The sequence below is a fragment of the Lipotes vexillifer genome, unplaced genomic scaffold (assembly GCF_000442215.2).
Source record: "Lipotes vexillifer unplaced genomic scaffold, Lipotes_vexillifer_v1.1 scaffold617, whole genome shotgun sequence".
Lineage (NCBI taxonomy): Eukaryota > Metazoa > Chordata > Mammalia > Artiodactyla > Lipotidae > Lipotes > Lipotes vexillifer.
This window is the reverse complement of record NW_006771417.1, coordinates 1,235,330-1,252,507: the sequence shown is the minus strand read 5'-3', so window position 1 is coordinate 1,252,507 and position 17,178 is coordinate 1,235,330. Positions and strand designations below refer to the sequence as shown.

Sequence of the window (17,178 nt, the reverse complement as noted above, 5' to 3'; positions counted from 1 at the left end):
TCATTGACTGTGATGGGCATCTCTTGTTTACCTAGTGATCAGTGGACTGAAGAGCTAGTAGCAAAGTTTGTACTTCATGCAATTACTCACAGTTAATCTGTTGTGGTAACTGAAATTGGAACTGTGTCCTTGGGGTACTGGTGTTGTTTAACAAAACCACAGTGAGTGAAATTCATGCTCCAGTGTGAGTGAAATTCATGCAAAATGAAGACTGCCCACATCTTTTTTTCTCTAGAAAAGAGGGATTCAGTAGTGGTATATCTACTTTAACCATTAAAAATGCTTTATTTTAAAGGTAGTCATCCTAAGAGATTAAAGATCTTTTGTGTAAAAGTACTTTCCTTTCCTACCGTCTAATTAGCATTATGTTTCTAAGCTAACACCTAGTGATGATGGAGATACAGTGACTGGGCTCGGGGAATGAAAGTATATTAGAGCAACTTCTTTGAAATGTGATTATATGATAAGCAGGGATTTTAAAAGAATTCTAAATCCGAAAATGATGTACGTACAAAGATGCTCCTGTTCCATTGGTCGTAACAGCATAAATTAGAGATAATTATAACTAAATATTTTAGTACATTGATTATATGGTTTGTTAGCTCAGGGCAATGTGCTACAGCTATAAAGATGATACTTGCCAAAGAGTTTATTATGACATGAAGAAACTTGTATGATGAAAGTAAAGGACTGAAACAGAATATAAAACATCTATAACTTGATTACACTTATGTTTAAAAATATCACATTTTGTAGAAAATGGTAGAGGAAAAAAATGTCCCAAAATATAAAAAATAGTTGACTTTGGGTGGTAGGAAAATGAGAGACTTTTGTCTTTAATTTTTCCTACTTTTTCACATTTTCTAACTTTTCTCAAATGAGTATGTAATTACTATAATGCTAGAAAAGAGGTATGATAAATTTAAAAATTACACTCTGTTTCTATCCACATAAGAATGCTTTGCAGTCTTTTCTGCAATTGCTACAAGGAAAGAAAAGGGGGTGGGTGGGCTATAAAGCATGTCTTTTTCTAACATGTCCGGGGTAGACCTTTGCTTGAGAGTCATTTTAAGTGTAAGGGCAATGTTACTTCTCATGGTGAAAAAGAGGAAACCATACCTATGGCTCCATCTGTTGTCATCTTCCTTGCTTTTTGTCTTGTGCTCTTGTTTTTCTTGCTCTGAGGAATAGTGTGTCTGTGTAAGTTAGCTGAGTCATTGCTGTCAGTTCTTTTTATTTGTAAATAAGGATTTACAAATCAACTACTTTTGCCTCTGGTAGATCCATATTTTTAGGGGAAAGTGTACCAATTGTTGCATTTCCTTTTGATTTCTCTTGATCTTGTTTGTTTTTATTTTCAGATGGTTTGGGAGGCTGTCCTATATTATCAGACTTTATTTTTAAAATGAAAATAAATTTATAAAGGGATTAGCTCATCTTGATATTTTTCTGTGCATTTGGTTCATACTTCTGTTTTCTTTTCCTAGTGTTCCCCCAATATTCATAAGATGGATGGTTATTCATGTGATGGTGTCCAGGTAAGTTACTTCAGCTTTCCCTAAATGTTTCATGTGTACCAGCATGAAAGAAATACGGAAGTCTTATCAAAGTAGGAAGATCATATTAAATGTTTTGTAATCAACTCTGAAGATAAAAGGCCTTTATAATACTCATCTACTAGTTTTCCTAGTCATGTTTACTTTTTCAGTTATCTGACAGAAGGGGACATCGTGTCGCTAATGGGTATGCTTTTCCATTTTAGGGAATTTGCTTTGGAGGAAGATGTAAAACCAGGGATAGACAATGCAAATACATCTGGGGGCAAAGTGAGTAAATAGTATGGCTTGATCCTTTTCAAAGTATGGTAACTGGCCCAAAGACATGTGAGCTAGAAATAATTTTTCAACTACTTTATGACTAGGGGATTTTCAAAGCCACTGCAGGTCTTAGCAGGGGCACTTTTGTGGAAATTAGAGAAAAGCACCTTCTTTGAGAAGATACAGCTCCATACCTCTTGGCTAGCTGGCAGTGTCTTTGGACAGAAAGTGTCTTTGCTGCCAGGCAGGTAAAGTCCACTCTAGTGCATGCAGCTTGGAGAATAGAGCAAACCTGGGTTTTAGCTACTGTTATGCTGTCTTTAGTATCCTTAGACAAAACCCATCAACCACATGGAATGGACATGGACCCTGGATAGGGCACCCTTGGATAAGAACTGTAGCATTTTAGCTAGAATTGCTTTTTCTTCCTTAACTCTCTTTCTTAAACTCCAGCTGGTTTTCCTAGTTATAGGTAAATTTCTGCTGAGGTATTTCTGCCATATCATAAAGATATTTTAATGTTGTTTCTTTCAAAATTCATCAGATTTTCAGAGGGAAACAATATAACATTTATATCTAAAACATATTTAACTTGAATGTATATTTAAATGTGATATATTTTCCAGAAGTATTACTGGCCCTTTTGAAAGCAGTTTTTGTTGTAAACTCTTCCAAAACATGATTTGTATTAGAAAGCAAGCTATAAATATAATGATAATCCTTAATTGTCACAAACAGTGGCTATAATCCTTTTGGGAGGGGAAGTGTATGCTCTCTTTGGAACAACTAGAGAAACATGGGGATGGGAGAAGAATTTAGTTATGTAGGTTTATGCTCTGGACAAAGAAATATGGTTTTTGCTTCTTCCCCTTAAGAAAAATTAGTGGCTGACAGCAAGAAGTAGGAAAAGAAGCTACCAATATAATTAATTTAAAATATATCTATATATACATACCGACAACCATCTTTGATTAGTTTGCAAAAGTTGTTTTGATCTAAACTCTTGGTTGGCTCCATCTATCAACCTTGGCTTTAGCAAAAGTAATCCTGACAAAGATGCTGACATGACTTAAAAATGTTATTTGACTTTCAGAGATTTAACTGGAATTCAAGTTTGTTTAAAAGTAGAGTCACATTTTTCGATAGCTGTTAAGAATTAATAAACAAGGTGGAAATACTGCTGTTTCTTGAATCTTTAATTATAGTACAGCACTCGTGTAATAAAATTGTCTTTATGATTCATAAAAGTTGCTGCGTGAGAAATTCGTGCTTTATATTTGGCACTGAGATTAAAGCATTGAGTATTTATTCAATGAAACATTTGGTAGCATCTTCCCCTAATTACTGGCCAAATTCTGAGGAGTGTTGTTCTTAGAACCTATAGCCTGAGTCCTGTCAAAGATCTAAATAGATTTGTTTTCCAAGTTTCAAAGGAGCAGTTGTGAAAAATGTACCTGAGTGTTGGATGCTTTTGGTATAGGGAACTCTTGTGAACCATAGCTACAATTTTTGGAATTGATAACATTGTAGTGAAGGAGAGTCCTTCGTGGGTGTTTTCCCCTTACTGCAGACATGCTGAACGACTCATGTGGTGTATCTCTCACTGATAGAAAACTCTATTCTGCTTCAGAGGTGACAGCATCAGACAAATACTGCTATGAGAAACTGAATATTGAAGGCACCGAGAAGGGTAACTGTGGGAGAGACAAAGACACATGGATACAGTGCAACAAACGGTGAGATGGAGAAATTAGCTAGAGTTTATACCTCAGTTGCAGGCACTACTTTTTGAGCGACCAGGACTTTCCTGTTTTCTGCATCCTCTAAAGCATTCTCTTCACCTCATCTCTTCCCATAGTTCCAGCATCACCTTTGCAGAAAGCTCCCAAATCTTAACACACGTTCTGACCTCTCCCCTAAGGCTCAGGCCATGCCTGTAGCTGCCTCAGGACTTTCTCACCTAGAAGACACCTGTCAGCATCTCAAAGGCAACAAAAATTAAAGCCAGCAGAATATGTCCTCAGTGCTGGTAGATTGAAGTAACTGGCTCTGACTTTTATAAAGGCCTCTTTTTGCCAAACATCTTAATATCTCACTGTCTTTCTGTTTAGAAGCCTCAGGGTGATCCCTGATGCCACCTGCCCTCTGGCTCCTTGTCCACATGCCAAATCATGTTCATTATTCTCTTTTACTCCTCTACGCTTTGTCTTTAATTCATCCCTTCATTTCTACTTCTATTGTATTATCCCAACTAAGACCTATATCAACTCTTCAACTATTACGAAAGCCTGTTACTATGTTTTCTATGCCAGCAGTCTCCAGCGTGCTCCCATCAGAGTAATCTTTTCCTGAATCTTTTTGACTATGTCAAAAATTCTTTGTTCAAATTTCACTGGTTCCACATACCTAATTAATAGTAAGAATAATACCCAACATCTATTGAATGCACACTATGTGTTAAGCACTGTATTACACTTTACATAAGCTATATCATCTAATCTTTATGGCAGTTTGCCCTGTTTTATGGAGGAGAAAACCAAGACACAGTTAATTAATTTGACCAAGTTCATGTAACTAGGATATAACAGAAGCAGAATTAGAATTCCGGCAGTCTGATTTTAGAGCTCCCTCTTCACCACTTTGCTGAATGTCATACTGTCTTGTTTAACAAACAAAATTCAACCTTAGCTTGGCCGTGTACCTCTTCCTCAATTTGGCCCCAACCTACATATTTTGTTTTCTCTGCTCTTCCAAAGTCTAGCAAACCTGGCCATTTCTAATACATTTTATTGTCCTACCTCCACGCCTGTGCTTGTGCTATTCATTCCTTAGGAAGCACCCTCTATACCCACTCCATTACCAGCCAAAAATTTAGCCATCCTCAAAGCCCCACTTGGACAAAGCTCTCTCTGTAAATTATTTCTGGATTTACTCTGGAAATAAATCCTCTCCCTATTCTCCACTGAACTCCCACAGCCCTTTGTACTATTTTTCTGGCCCTTTTTGCCAACTCTATGTTTTATAATTGTTTAATGTATATGATTCTCTTCTCATCCAGAGTATAATTTCCTTGGGGATAAAAATCATGTCTAATTTGTTTATATATCCTAAAGTATTTAGTAAACTCCAACAAAAAAATGTTCAGTGCATATCTCTTCTGTGTTAAGAAAGCATTTTCATTTATGATAGATATAATAAAATGATGATATAACTTTTAAAAAATATTTTTCAAGAATGAAATAATACATATTTTTCTATGTTGGTGATAGATACAAGTCTTAATTTTTCTCTTTTTCTATCTGATAAAGCCTAATATTTCCACGTATAGTCTTGCTGGCCTGCTAATCAGTCTTTGTAAGATATTTATTAGAACATGTATTTATCATTATTCTATTAACAATTAAAATGTGTTAAATATAGAGAATAAGTAAGATAGTATTTAGCACAAAGGAAAATACTTTACAAGTTAAACTAGAATTGTATGTGATAGCTGGGGGAGTAGTGACATATATTGAAAAAGGGATCATGAGCCTATGTTGTTGAGAATCTACAAAGTACATGAAACGTATAATCTCTTCTTTAATTCTGGTGCCACAGGTTGAAGAAAGCACTGTATTCTAAAAGCATACTCATCCAAAGATCATTCATTCACTTATCAAATATTTTTATAAATGTTTTAGTATATCCAGTGATGTGTTATGGGGAAAGAGATTCGGATATAAAAAAAAGTCTATTTCATGTGTAATTTCCTTTAGATAAATACTAAATGGACAATAAAGGAAAGGCTAGAGAACAGTTGGGATTTTGGTGCACCAACAAGAGTTTCAGAGAAGACACTTTTTAAAGCAGGGGTAAACTAATTTGAGCTCATTTTATTTTGCTTATAATTTGAGGAAATAGTATAGTTGATAAACAAATGCTAAAATTAGATAAGGTTATTGTTCTAACTTTACAGGATTTGTTATGTCTTTGGAGAAAGAAGTAAAGTAAATACTTCATACTTTTTTGACACAGGGATGTGCTTTGTGGTTACCTCTTGTGTACAAACATTGGTAATATCCCAAGGCTTGGAGAACTCGATGGTGAAATCACATCTACTTTAGTTGTACAGCAGGCAAGAACATTAAACTGCAGGTAATGATCTAACCATTCTATGAGAACATTAGTCATCTTATTTCCCAGGAATGTAGCTTAGGATTACTTCTGTTTTCAGTCCATGTGTATGTTAGTAAGATGAAATGGACTCTAGTCCATAGAGGTGATTAAGGAAATCCTGACAGAAAAGATATGAAAAGAAGAGAATTAGTTGACTGCAGAATGTTATATGGTGGCTAGAGTTATGTTTAATTGGTCAGTAAACTCTTTCAGGGTTCAGTTTGCATTTCATTCTTACTAAGGGAAGTGAAAGAGGATTTCTGGGTAAAATCAGTAGATTAAATATATGCATCTTCTTTTGCTCCCTTCTGAAATCCCACTAAAATGACACCAAATGGATCTTTTTAAGAATTCATTTATCCACAGGGAAGCAGAGAAAGGGAGGGGAAACAACAGCAACAAAATTTTGGAACGTGGAGAGCAAATAGATGTGTGGTAGATGATTCTCAAAACTAAGAAAGACAAATATACGATATTGCTTATATGTGGAATCTAAAAAAAGGGTACAAATGAACTTATTTGCAAAACAGAAGTAGAGTCACAGATGTAGGAAACAAACTTATGGTTACCAGGGGGTAAGAGGGAGAGGAGGGATAAATTGGGAGACTGGGGTTGACATATACATGCTACTATATATAAAAAATAGAGGGCTTCCCTGGTGGCGCAGTGGTTGGGGGTCCGCCTGCCGATGCAGGGGACACGGGTTCGTGCTGCGGTCTGTGAGGATCCCACATGCCGCAGAGCAGCTGGACCCGTGAGCCATGGCCACTGAGCCTGTGCGTCCGGAGCCTGTGCTCCACAACGGGAGAGGCTGCAACAGTGAGAGGCCCGTGTACCGCCAAAAAAAAAAAAGAGAGAACTAGTAAGAACCTACTATATAGCACAGAAAACTCTACTCAATACTCTGTAATGGCCCATGTGGGAAAAGAATCTAAAAAAGAGTGGATATATGTATGATTCACTTTGCTGTACACTAACACAACATTGTAAATCAACTGTACACCAATAAAAATTAAAAATAAAATAGATAAACAACAACAACAAACAAACAAACAAAAACTAAGAAAGCTGAAGTCCTAAGTCAGTAATGGGGAAAACCAAGAAATAACCCAATACATACTGTCAGTCCCGAAAGACTCAAAAATGGGCAGTGTCATCTACTTCTGGAAGAGGGAGTAAATGAGTTGGAGATTGGGAAAGGAGCTAAAATAAAGAAGATAGGTGAAGTCTGTTAGAGAAGCTGCTAGATCCACAGATTGCTTCCCTGACTCAGCTAAACTGGGGATTGCTCACCCTCCCATGAAAGATTTGAGCTTTACGGTCTGCAAAAAATAAAACAGAAGGTTTCCAAACTGAAGGACAGCAGGAAATATCAATATCAGATTTGTATAGAAGTGGTCCAGCCTCATTGGTATTCAGTCAGAAAGTCCTAGAATTTCTAATCATCTGTCTGGTTCCCCAACTCAAATATGAGCAGATTATCAGATTTGTGAAGAAAGACTCTAACATGAAAAAAGAGAGAGAGAGGGAGAGAGAAACAAACAACAGAAAATACAGCAACCAGCTATCAACATTTATGAGAGATAAGACATTTCTATCATGAAACAAGAATAGAGTGCTATTTTTAAAAATGAGGAACATTAAGAAAAGAAAAGAAAGGCTGTTGGAAATTAAAAACACTATGGCAGAAATTAAATTCAATAGTTGAAATTATCTCCCAGAAAATAGGGCAAAGAGGCAAAGAAAGGGAACATAGAGCAGAGCTCCCCATTTTGGAACGGAAATAATAAAGAACAGAGAAAACAGCAGGGAGGAAATTAGCAATGAGTACCTCCAAGAGCATTATCTAGAACTGCTGGAGTTGAATTTCCATATTCCCAGGCTCACCAAGTGCAAGGTGCAATGAGCGAAATTAGAGACACATCAAAACTTATCGTTAGGAAATTTCAGAACCTTAGGACAAAGAAAAAGATCCCAACTGTTTCCAGAGAGGAAAGAAAGAAAGGATCAGGCATTAGAATGGTTTAGGGTCTATCAACAAGAGCCCTGAGATCCAGAAGACAACGGAGAAAATGATTTCCAAACTAGAATTCTGTACCCAGGCAAAATATGAATCAAGTGTGAGGGTAGAAAATAAAGTCACATTTAAATACGCAAGTTTCCCCCGAGTTTACTCCCCTAAGTCCTTGCTCAGGAAGCTATTAGAAATTGTGCTGCACAAAATGAATAAGTAAACTAAGAAAGAAACACAGGGAATTTAGGAAACAAGGTACTCACCATGGATAGAGATATGGCAATCCTCCAATGAATCGTGAGGGGAAATCCAAGATGTCCAGCTCTGAACCATTTACAGGATCCAACCAAATCAGATAGGAGCAGAGGAAACTTCACGTGGAAACTCCAGGAGAGATTATTTCAGGAAGGTGAACTGATGTTCAGGCACATCTTAAGTGGAGATTTTGACAGCAGAATTGGACTAATTTTGAGGTAGTAATACTTCAACAAACAAATAAGAGACTTGCTAATCTGAGGGAAAACAAAAAGTTGTACAAGGAAGAGAAAGGGGTTTAATTATGGCGTACTATATCACTCAACTAAATAACATTTACATAATCATAATAATGCACAATTTGTTATTGATTTAACTATCGATCAACAAAATATGTGATGGAAGGTAGGGGAGAGATGAATTCTCAAATTCCATAGAGGGAAGTCAATTGATAATACTTAAAATGGAAAAATTAAAAATAGTGATACAAACTCATTATTTAAAGATATGTATGTAAAAAACAAATGAGTCAATTAAGAGTAGAAACTGGTTTCCTTCAGGGAGGGATATACGGAGCAGTAGGGGGCAGTGGATTGCTTTATTGCATTTTAAAAACCAATTTGTCTCTATGTGCATGCATAATTTTGCTAAAAATAAAAAGAATGGAGATTTTTATAGTAGCACTGACATGGTACCATATGCATAAATTGATTATGAATATACATTTTCAGTTCCCATCCTGTTTATTTAATTTATTTATTTTTATCCTGTTTATTTTTTATTCTTGCATAATATGTGGGCTTGCTATTTTAAATAGCTGTTGCAGTAGTATAGTCTTCTCAAATATACAGTTGATCCTTGAACAACACTGGTTTGAACTATGAGGGTCCACTTTTACATGGATATTTTTCAATAAATATGTGCTACAGCACTACACAACTCCCCATTGGTTGAATCTGTGGATGTGGAACTTGGATTTCCGACTGCAGGGAGGGGTGGCACTCTGAAACCCCACATTGTTCAAAGGTCAGCTGTAATTTGTTAATAGAACAATCTTTTTTGGGAAATGTAAACCCAAACCAAAAATTCTCATCTTTGTTTGAAATATATTTGACATCTTGAAACCTACTTATCAAGTCAAATGCTAGTAATAATGCCTTACTTGACTTGTACGTGATAGCCAAGGCAAAATGATAAAGCCATTTCAATTCAGGCCCTTGTTATAATAATTATGTTTAAATCTTAAGATATATTAATATCTCTGAAAGGAATTAGATCAAAAGATTCAATTGCTGTCTCCATTTAAAGGTTGAAAATGTTTATGCTACTGTTTTTTATTAGATAATAAAGAGAAAGAGAAAGTGATATTGCCTACTTTTAAGTTTTTAAGCATGTTCTCAAGATGAATGTGAATTCACGGAATCCCATTTTCTTTTTGCTCTCCATTTATTTTTAGTGGTGGGCATGTTAAGCTTGACGAAGATGTAGACCTTGGCTATGTGGAAGATGGGACACCTTGTGGTCCCCAAATGATGTGCTTAGAACACAGGTGTCTTCCTGTGGCTTCCTTCAACTTTAGTACTTGTTTAAGCACTAAAGAAGGCACTGTTTGTTCAGGAAATGGAGTAAGTATTCAGTACCTCACCATGGGGAACTATTCAGTCCTTTTATATCACAGAAACAGACAAGACCCTAAACTGCTTATTTCTGTAATAATTGAAAACATGCTTGTCCATGTTTCTCTAGCTGGTATGTGAACCTTCATGTGGTCATAGTCATTTGAATATGTCTGCTGTGTAATCTGTGAAAGCCTGGGAATAAGAAAAAATTTAATGTTCCTAACCAAATTCTTCCATCTTCCTCTCCTATTAGGTTAAATTGATCTTTAATATAATGCTAGTTTTCTACAAGTGACTTAGGAGACAAATTTTAACAAACTATAATGGGATAAAAAAGGGAGTGCAAAACAGGGGCAATGGCCACAATATTTAACAACTGGTATGATCCAGGCACTGACCAGTTAGAACAGACCATAAATAACTGCCTTGGCCACAACAGTAGGTACCAGCTGAGGATAACTTCTAGAAATAGAAGCAGAATAATTAAGGAAATGTTTCTCAGAAATAAATGGAAAGAATGGTGGTATTTAAAAGGCCAAATTCTATACGTTAAGTCATATATCTGATAATGTAGGTCCTATATAAGTAAGTTTATAGGTTAAATAAACATGCTCTATTAGTGATTCCAGTTTTGACATTTTCAGTTAGGAATTTGTACACTAACGAAAACTTCTTGTTCTTTTTCTTTTGGCATGTGCTATGATTTTCTTTTTATTCTCCTTCTGGATTCCTTGCTTAAACTGGTTATACTATCCAGTTGAGGTAAAGGACCGCTGTCCTGGAATTGTAAGCCTTCAATCCTGGTCATTCCATGTATATCCCTAAGGGATATGCCAAGAATTTCCTTAGGGAGGTATTAGTAATTGTTACTTTTTGCCAAAGGATAGGGATTCTGATGGCACAGGAGAATAGAGAAGACATATAGTAAGTTGTTCTGCTCCTATAAAGAGATCTGCTAAGTCTTCTTTCCTTAATAATTAAGAGGATGCTAGGGAGAGATGCTTTTTGGGGGGATGGGAGAAAAGAATAATGGAATTCTTTCTTGATCATTATGTTAATGAATAACTGTATCTTATTCATCTAGAAGTCTTGAGTGTGAAAGACAGTTGTGTCAATTAACTATTTGTTTAAGGAATGAGTAAATGAGTGATAGACACAAGTAAATCAGGTGGCAAATAGCATCCAATAATTTTTAATAATTATGCATAATTATTATAAAGGTTATATTCTGTGTATTTTTAATATAACTCTGTATATGTGAAAGAAATTAAAATGAGAAATACAGTAGATATTCTCTATATAGTATACATCATGTAGGTTAAGAGTATGGGCTTGGAATCAGTCTGAGTTTAAATCCCAGCTCTACTCCTTACTAACTGGGTGAGATTGGGCAAACTACTTAGCCTCTCTGTGACTCACTTTCTTCCTCTGTAAAATGGGAATAATAATATTGCCTAGTTTACGGGATTGTTGTGAAGAATCAATGAATTAACACCTGTAATTTATATGTAATGACATAGTGAGTGTCCAATAACATTAGCTATGACTGGGTTTATTATGATCATCATATATCGGTGTCACTGTTCTTGTCACTATGTCACTGGTGCTGTTATATGATATGGAAACATACTTGGAGAAACCAGTTGGCCTCGTTATGGTCTGTTGAAAAGATAGTGGTGAAGTGGGGTCTCAAATCCAGGCCTTTTTTTTTCTTCCTGCATGTTTGTTAATCTGCAGAAATTTGCTAATCTGAATTAATTTGAAATCTGCACTTTGTTAATCATATTTTATAGTTACATTTAGATCTGCATGTATGTTGTCTTCTGGCAAATTCAAGCAGACAAAAGACAAACCTATCCAGTCAAAATCTGTCTCCTGAAACGCTTCTCTGATCTTAATCCTAACTGAATTCTCTCCTACTTCCCACTCCTTTCAAAGTTGCTTTGAATCATAGGATCTAGGTATAGATTCTGTTTCCTGGATATATAAATGAAGACATTATTGTCTGATAATTTTTAAAAATTTGGTGCCATTTTATGTGAATTTTTTTCCTAGGTTCTGTTTGAGGGAATTCTCAGTTTCCATGACTCTGAGGTAGCTAATGTCTAGAGCTTGGGCTGAGGTGCCCAGGTTACGGTTTTGTGAAGCTTTCTTCTCAGACCACTGCAAAGCCTCAGGCCTCCCCTCTTCTTTGTCAGATTTCTCTTTATCTCATCTGCTTCCTAAAAGATGAATAAAATTTTGGTATAAAGATCCTTTCTTTAGAAGAAAGAAAACTTTAGGGACTTCCCTGGTGGCGCAGTGGTTAAGAATACGCCTGCTGGTGCAGGGGACACAGGTTCAAACCCTAGTCCGGGAAAATCCCACATGCCGTGGAGCAATTAGGCCCATGCACCACAACTGCTGAGCCCACACGCCGCAACTACTGAAGCCCATGCACCTAGAGCCTGTGCTCTGCAACAAGAGAAGCCACCTCAATGAGACGCCTGCACACCACAACAAGGAGCTGCCCCCGCTCACCGCAACTAGAGACGGGATCCTCCCAGACCGGGGCACGAACCCGTGTCCCCTGCATCGGCGGCAGGCGGACTCCCAACCACTGCGCCACCAGGGAAGCCCCTGCTTAGTTTTTTAAATCTCCCTCATAAAATTTGAGTTAATGAAATTCAAACCAATCATTTCATTGATTTTTGTTTTAGACGTATAAATTCATTCCTCTGTTAAAATTCACTGTTCCCTCTGGGTCACCTGTTGATCTCTAGAAAATATTTTTTTAAGTACTTGAGTAAGATATAAAGTAGTAGTAGGAAGAAAGTACCAATAAATTTTCAGGCCCATCAAATTCTAGGCATATAATAATTAGAAATTAATGTTTATTTTTCATGCCTCTGCACCAGAGACCTGGCATTGACTCTAGATTGATTTTGGATTTCAGGTTTGCAGTAATGAACTGAAGTGTGTGTGTAACAGACACTGGGTAGGTGAGGACTGCAGCACTTACTTCCCTTACAATGATGATGCAAAGGCTGGCATTACTCTGTCTGGCAATGGTAGGTACTTAATTTGGTCCCATTATGTTGTCTTTATGCACAAGGAAGGAGAAAACTGCCCTTCTGAAAGTTTCATTTCTATTATTCTTATATAACTCAAATATAAGTTAAATCCACATAATAATGAATTACAATATACACTTGGGGCCCATATTATGAAACTGATTGTTTCCATTAACTTGTAATGATATGAAATATTGAATATAACTTAGTCACCTGATTTAGCTGGATCTTGTCCTATATCAGACGGAGATTTTCCAAGTATTGTACTCATTTGGTGCTGACAACAAACCCTACCATTTCTTTTCAATGAAGAAACTAGTCAAAATTCTTATGTGTCTGATTTTATATTTTATATATTTTATATGTTTATATATTGGGACTGAATAAATGAGGAAAAATTGGAATTGATTTTAAAATATTTTGTTGACTTTAATATTCTTTCTTAAAGAACCTCATCTATATTCAACTCCAGTTCTGTAGCCTGAACTGTAGGTAATTCTAGAAGTAGTAACCTTGGCCAAGGTGCCTGGAAGGGGTTCGACATGTGTAACAAACAGTGGGTGCAGTTCTAAAAGCTAGAGTGGCCCAAATGGAGAACTAGAAATTAAATGCAGATAGATACCTTGGAGATGAATGTCCCCTTTTAAACTATTTTTATCATTTCGTTATTGAGTATTCTTCTGCATATAATAATGCTGAAATCCTGACGTCCATTCACCTCCAAAGAATGAGAAAATGATTATTTTCATTCTAATCATCCATACAGGTTAAACATCTTAGCCAATGTGACTTTCATAATGAAACTCACAGAATGATTAGGGTTTTGGCAGCCTCAGTCTTAGCAATATTAGTGTGGTTCCAGCAGTTAATACAGAGATGAAGCTATTCACGTCCGTGGATTTAAGTAACTCGTCAAAAGTCATACCATTGCTTAGAAGTAATCAGGAATAGCATTCAGGTTTATTGATCCCTGTTAAATCCCTGGAAGGAAAGGAAGGGTAGACAGATAGGCTAGGTCTTAGAGTAGGAAAATCCCAATGTCCCATGGTGCATCTGTACCCACCCATCCCACAGAAGACCTGGGCAGAGTGGAGTTGGCCAGTCTCCTAGATGCCCGAGCCATGCTATCCCCTGTGACTACTGAGGGCTCCCAGATAGAGAGGCTGCCATTTCTGTCATGGGGAATTGGAATCTGCTCCAGTCACCCATGATTACTGACCTTTGATGTCCAGAAGGACTCCTCAGGAGTGCAGCAGACAATGAGATGGCTGAGCTGCTCTGGGTGAGAGCCCTGCAATTTAACATGGGGTATAAGTCATTATCAGCAAAACCGGTCTCCTGGTATCAGAGCCAGGCCTTTTCTGCTCTTGGGCTCTCACTTGCACTTGTTGTCCAGGCCTTTGACTCACTGGGCCGCTCTCACTGCTGTGATCCCTTAAGGGTTGCAGCGCAGCCTGCCTGACAGTGGATGCTGCCAGACACAACGTTGCCCAGTCCTGAGCTCCAGCCCTGCCCTGGCCTCCTATTAGTCTGGTGCAGTCTCGCTCTCACACCTCACCAGCACCAACCTCCAGCTCACCAGACTCTATCTTACCTTTGGTTTTTCCTTCTCTAGGATGCCACAGCCATTACTGTCAAGACTGGGAACTACAGTCTTCTATCATCTACACCACCTGAGCCCTGATTCTGTTCATCTGTAGGCATGTTTTCCCCCTTTAGAAGCTTATATTTACGTAGACAAAATATCACACAAAATAAGGACCTTACACTAGTTGTCAAAATGGAGTGATAGGAACAATAACATTTCTAGAATTGCTGAGAAAGAGGTCAGGGTCAAAAAGAACATGGATTTCTAAATATTCCTCCCCAGAGGACGCTATGCTATATGGTGATACAGTAGTATCACCCCTCCTTTCTTCCCCTTAACTTTACTCTTCTTTCTTTTACTTCAATGACCTTATTATATTTTCCAGAAAAATACATGGAAAATAAAACTGTGCAAAATGCACTTGGACAAGAATTAACAGGGAACATACAGAAATAACTATTTATTTAAAAAAAAACAATTGATATGGATTGCTAAGTTATGGTCGATTTTTCTTCCCTTGAAAAATACCTACTTTTAATTTCAAGGTATATACGAATATCAGATCATTGTCATACACCTGAAAGCAATACAATGTTATGTGTCAGTTATATCTGAATAAATAAATAAGATTTGAAAAAAAAAGTTCTCTAAAATTAAAACTGTATAAAGAAAAAAATACCCACTTTTTAAAACAAATAATGTTATTAGTGTGATGATTACAGATCTGGAGAATAAAGTTCAATTATATACACTGATCTTCATTGTTTCTTTTTTCCCCCCAGGTGTTGCTGGTACCAATATTATAATAGGCATAATTGCTGGCACCATTTTAGTGCTGGCCCTCATATTAGGAATAACTGCATGGGGCTATAAGTAAGTGAAATGGCTCAAACTATACTTTAAAATATTTATCTAAATGAATTAAACATCTAGAAAGTTTTGTATCATTGGATAAATATACCTGCAGTGAAAATAAGTCTGGCTCAATATTCAATCAATGATTATTCTTGGCATGATTAGAGGTAATAATAATTTATCATTTTTTAGATTTTGAGATAACTCCCTTCTATTCTAAAAATACTGAGTATTTCTTAAAACCATTGCATGAAGTAAAATCAGTCTAAATCGTGTCTCATACAAAGGCCATGTTGGTTTGCTCTTTAGTGATGCAGGTTCTCTTGACTTAAACCCATTTACCCAAATCTAGGCAAGATAGTGAACTAGAGAGCATAGCGCTTTAATAACAAAGGTCATATCAACAAGAACAACAGCAGGATCTGCTCCTGAGTGCTTTCACTGTGGCCATGCATCCTGCGAAGAGCAAAACCTCTCCACAACCAGTATGAAGGAGGCATTGTTATTTGTTACATATGTGGGTGTTTTTGTGTGAAGAAAAAACTCTTCAGAGATATAATTTGTTAAAACTGAAATTCAACTGTAAGTTACAACTTTTAGAAACCTAATTCTTAAGCTTCAAAGTTCAACTTACAATTTTTTGGTTCTATTTATAAACTTGAAAAAGTTACACATTTTATAACTTTTGAATATTGGATCCCCTTAGCTAGGCATTTAGCTAAGTAAATGACTTCACACATTCCAAACTTATTTGTCTACTTAATATGTTCATTTCCCTTTTTAAGTACTTCAATCTTATGATGTGAAAAATTTCCTTAGTATTCAAATACGTATTTATGTTTAATAAAGTAAAACTTAAATGCGACGAATCTTAAGTTTTTTAAATATTTCAGGTTAAAATCATAGTCCTACTGATCTCTGAAACGTTGTATCAGGTCCCCAGGCTTGGGGTGTTTCTTCATTTGGAAAGAAGTCCTGCAAATTTTGCTAGACTTTCTGCGTATTAGCCCATTTTATAGTTTTTTTTTTTTTAATTCGTAGATCAAATTTGGCTTACTAAAAGACTTGGGAATTAGACTTTTTTAGACTTTAAAATTACCCCAAACCTTTCAATAAACTAGGCATTATATAATCATCTGTTGCTGTTGTTGTTATTATTATTATTCCCTGACATGGTTTTAAGCCAACTGAAATAACAGAAACCTCCTTAAAAGTGTTTATGGCTCTTGCTTGTTGTGAGATCAAAACCCTGAAAGTTTCTTTGGCTGAAAGGAGAGGGCAATTAGTTGACTGCCAGGATAAACTTTGTATGTTATAAGTATTAAAATGCAGAAAGACATTTGTGCAAGGTTGTATTAATGAATAGCACAGACAGCAGGGTAAAGTTTAGCGTAATGTAGTTAACGTGGCATAGCACAGCGAAGGAGGGCACAGCATAGTGGTAATGCTTTGCCCTAATTAAATGGGTACCTAGCTCTGTACCAGCTCATAGATACTCGGTACCTATATGCCTTTTTAATGTGCAGTTCGTTAGGCACATTGCATACTTACATTTGCACAGGCTGATTTCAGCATAGCATTTGGAGTATAAAATTACATGTCTAAAAGAAAGGCTTTTCTGTATATATATTGTTTGAGCTCTTCTCACACCTCAGGTGAATTAGCCCCATCTTGGAGTCACTTTATTTCCTTGACTTCCCTGACGCAAGACTTACGTAGTAATTGCCGTCACAGCCTTGCTGTTTTGAATTAGCTCAGCGGTTTCATTTGGTCACGTGAGAGGGAAAAGGCAAAATTGTTAGTTCTGTGGTGTGTGATTTTC

The 17,178-nt window shown here is 36.6% G+C and overlaps 1 protein-coding gene across 3 annotated transcripts in view; it reads left to right on the top strand.

Annotated features, from left to right (window-relative positions):
• ADAM22 (ADAM metallopeptidase domain 22) overlaps window positions 1-17,178 on the top strand; it is a 243,068-nt gene that overhangs the window by 199,016 nt on the left and 26,874 nt on the right. For all 3 annotated transcript variants that reach the window (XM_007446746.1, XM_007446748.1, XM_007446747.1), the window contains exons 19-25: window positions 1,488-1,538; window positions 1,763-1,826; window positions 3,448-3,553; window positions 5,832-5,951; window positions 9,698-9,866; window positions 12,796-12,910; window positions 15,284-15,374. In XM_007446746.1, coding sequence (XP_007446808.1) covers window positions 1,488-1,538; window positions 1,763-1,826; window positions 3,448-3,553; window positions 5,832-5,951; window positions 9,698-9,866; window positions 12,796-12,910; window positions 15,284-15,374 — 716 coding nt within the window. The remainder of the gene's footprint in view (window positions 1-1,487; window positions 1,539-1,762; window positions 1,827-3,447; window positions 3,554-5,831; window positions 5,952-9,697; window positions 9,867-12,795; window positions 12,911-15,283; window positions 15,375-17,178) is intronic.